We start from the raw sequence: 2077 nt of genomic DNA on the forward strand, positions 1-2077 counted from the left end.
TGGTGCCTTTGCTGCAGCCACGAGCTGCCCAGCGCTACCGCCGCCTCTCCAACCGCAACGGGCAGCTCTGACCGACAGAGAAGCCAGCGAGGTCAGGGACGGGGGGGCAGCTTTAATGCCTGGTTTGTTTTCTCTGCCGCATCCAGCTGAGGAACTTCCCCAGCAGGACCAGTGCGGTGACAGACCCGATCAGTTTGAGTGAAGAACAAGGGACAGGTCCGACTCAAGGTCGTGGCGAGGCTGTGTTTGGACAGATGAAGGCTGTCAGGTCTGCGCTCCCGCTGTACAGGAGGGCAGGCTGTGACTCACACAAAACAGGCTCTCAGGCTCCTCTAGCTGCGAGGGTTTGCCCTGACAATGCAGGTACGCGGGCACAAATAAATAAAGCGCCGTGGCTTGACAGAGTCATTTAGCACAGGAAGCAAAGCCCGGTTCTGCAGGCGGAGGACTCGACCTCAGCCAAGAGGGTTGTGTCTCGGTCCCCAGCCTCACCCCTGGCTCAGCAAGGAGCAATTCGGTGGCTCATGGCCCCAGCTGGCACCTACCTCAGGCAACCGGTAAAGCTTCATGGTTCGTTGCATAGTCATGTTCCTGCTCAGGTGGGAGAACTTGACCTCGATGAGCTTCCGAGGATTCAGGGAGCGGTGCCAGTACCTGCAGAAACATGCTCGCGGTGGGTGACTCGTTCCTGGGCAGCGGGATGGCCGCGCGGTTCTCCTGCCTGCCGTGAGAGGGCAAGCAAGACCATCGCAGCGGCGCGTCACCGGGCCAGCAGCTCCCGCAGAGAAATAAATACGAGGGCGGCCTGAGGCACTTGGGGTACGTGAGCAGCTTAAGCAAAGCTACGGGACTTAATCCTGGAGGGATGGCGTGGGGAGGAGAAACCTGGGCTGGAATCGATCCCTCGTGTCCCGGGGAAACCCACCCACACTACACAACACAGAGGGGATCCCCGCAGGGGAGGTCTGCAGACCAAAAGCTCTTTGGAGAGCCACCGACTCACCTGCAGGTCCCCACAGGCTTTGGCAGCACCACTCCCGCCGTGTAAACAGCCTGGAAGATCCCCTCCAGGTGCACCCGCCGCGTGATCTCGCGGATCAGAACCGGAGCCACCCGCTTCGAGCGCAGCTTTTTGTGGACGCACAGGAAGTTTATCTCTACCATCTTCTTCTCTCTTGGGAAAGAAACAAGGCGGAGCATGAGACCCGGGGGTCCTGACCCAGGAGGATCGGTCCTATGTCCTGGGCAATTTACCTCCAGCCCCTTCAAGAGAATGAGGAGTCAAAGCCCCAGGGGAGGCCAAGGGGCAGGGGCTGGGCTTGGAGAACTCTCCTTTAAGGTGTTACCCAAGGTTTTCCCAGGGAAAACACTCTCCCCTCAGCTCTGGAGGGTTTCTGTAAGGTAGCTCTAAGCTGACCTCACTCAAGGAGAACAGCCTCAACTACAGCATGTCCTTGCACAGAACTTCACCACCCTCCTTGAATATTCCCCACCTGCGAAGCAGCAAAGCATCTCCGTGGCTGATCTGCACAGGTCCGGGGGACGGACAAGCCAGCCAGACCTCCTGAGCGCTCCCAGGAAGCCCCAGGTGCCATCAAGGGGCAGGGTGAGAAATGCAGCCCAGCAGCACTCACGTGTCATAGATGTGGATCATGGCTGGAATCGCGCTGATAAACCCAACCAGCTTCTTGCTGGAGACAACTCGGACTCCACAGTGCCACTGGGGCAGCCAGCCCGGAGGACGCAGTGCCCTGGAGGAGAGACACACTTCACAAGTCACGTCCCATCAAAGGTCCCCAGTGTGCTGGCTTCAGCCTGCCCTGGGACACCCCGTGTCCTGCTCCAACCGCCCGACGCAGCGTGGGTTTGCAGAGAGGAGGGCGAGGGGGTGACAGAGATGCGACAAGGCAGGACCGCTGCCATCCAGCACAATTTCATGGCCACTCCGTCCCCACTAGAGACACAGAAGGAAATCGACGGTCCTCGATTTGCGAAAGCCCTGAGGAAGCAGCTGCTCTGCTCTGACAGGTCTCCAAGCGGTTTTGGTGGCAACGCTCACAGAACCCACAGACTGTGC

At 59.4% G+C, this 2077-nt stretch overlaps 1 protein-coding gene across 1 annotated transcript in view; it reads right to left on the bottom strand.

Annotated features, from left to right (window-relative positions):
• Nucleotides 1-1751, bottom strand: part of LOC104492290 (glycylpeptide N-tetradecanoyltransferase 1) — a gene marked incomplete at both ends in the record, with an annotated part of 3796 nt that extends 2045 nt beyond the window's left edge. The window contains 3 exons of the mRNA XM_010134825.1: nucleotides 546-654; nucleotides 1004-1174; nucleotides 1635-1751. Coding sequence (XP_010133127.1) covers nucleotides 546-654; nucleotides 1004-1174; nucleotides 1635-1751 — 397 coding nt within the window. The remainder of the gene's footprint in view (nucleotides 1-545; nucleotides 655-1003; nucleotides 1175-1634) is intronic.
• Nucleotides 1752-2077: the final 326 nt, after the last annotated feature.

The sequence above is a fragment of the Buceros rhinoceros genome, unplaced genomic scaffold (genome assembly GCF_000710305.1).
Source record: "Buceros rhinoceros silvestris isolate BGI_N320 unplaced genomic scaffold, ASM71030v1 scaffold40234, whole genome shotgun sequence".
Lineage (NCBI taxonomy): Eukaryota > Metazoa > Chordata > Aves > Bucerotiformes > Bucerotidae > Buceros > Buceros rhinoceros.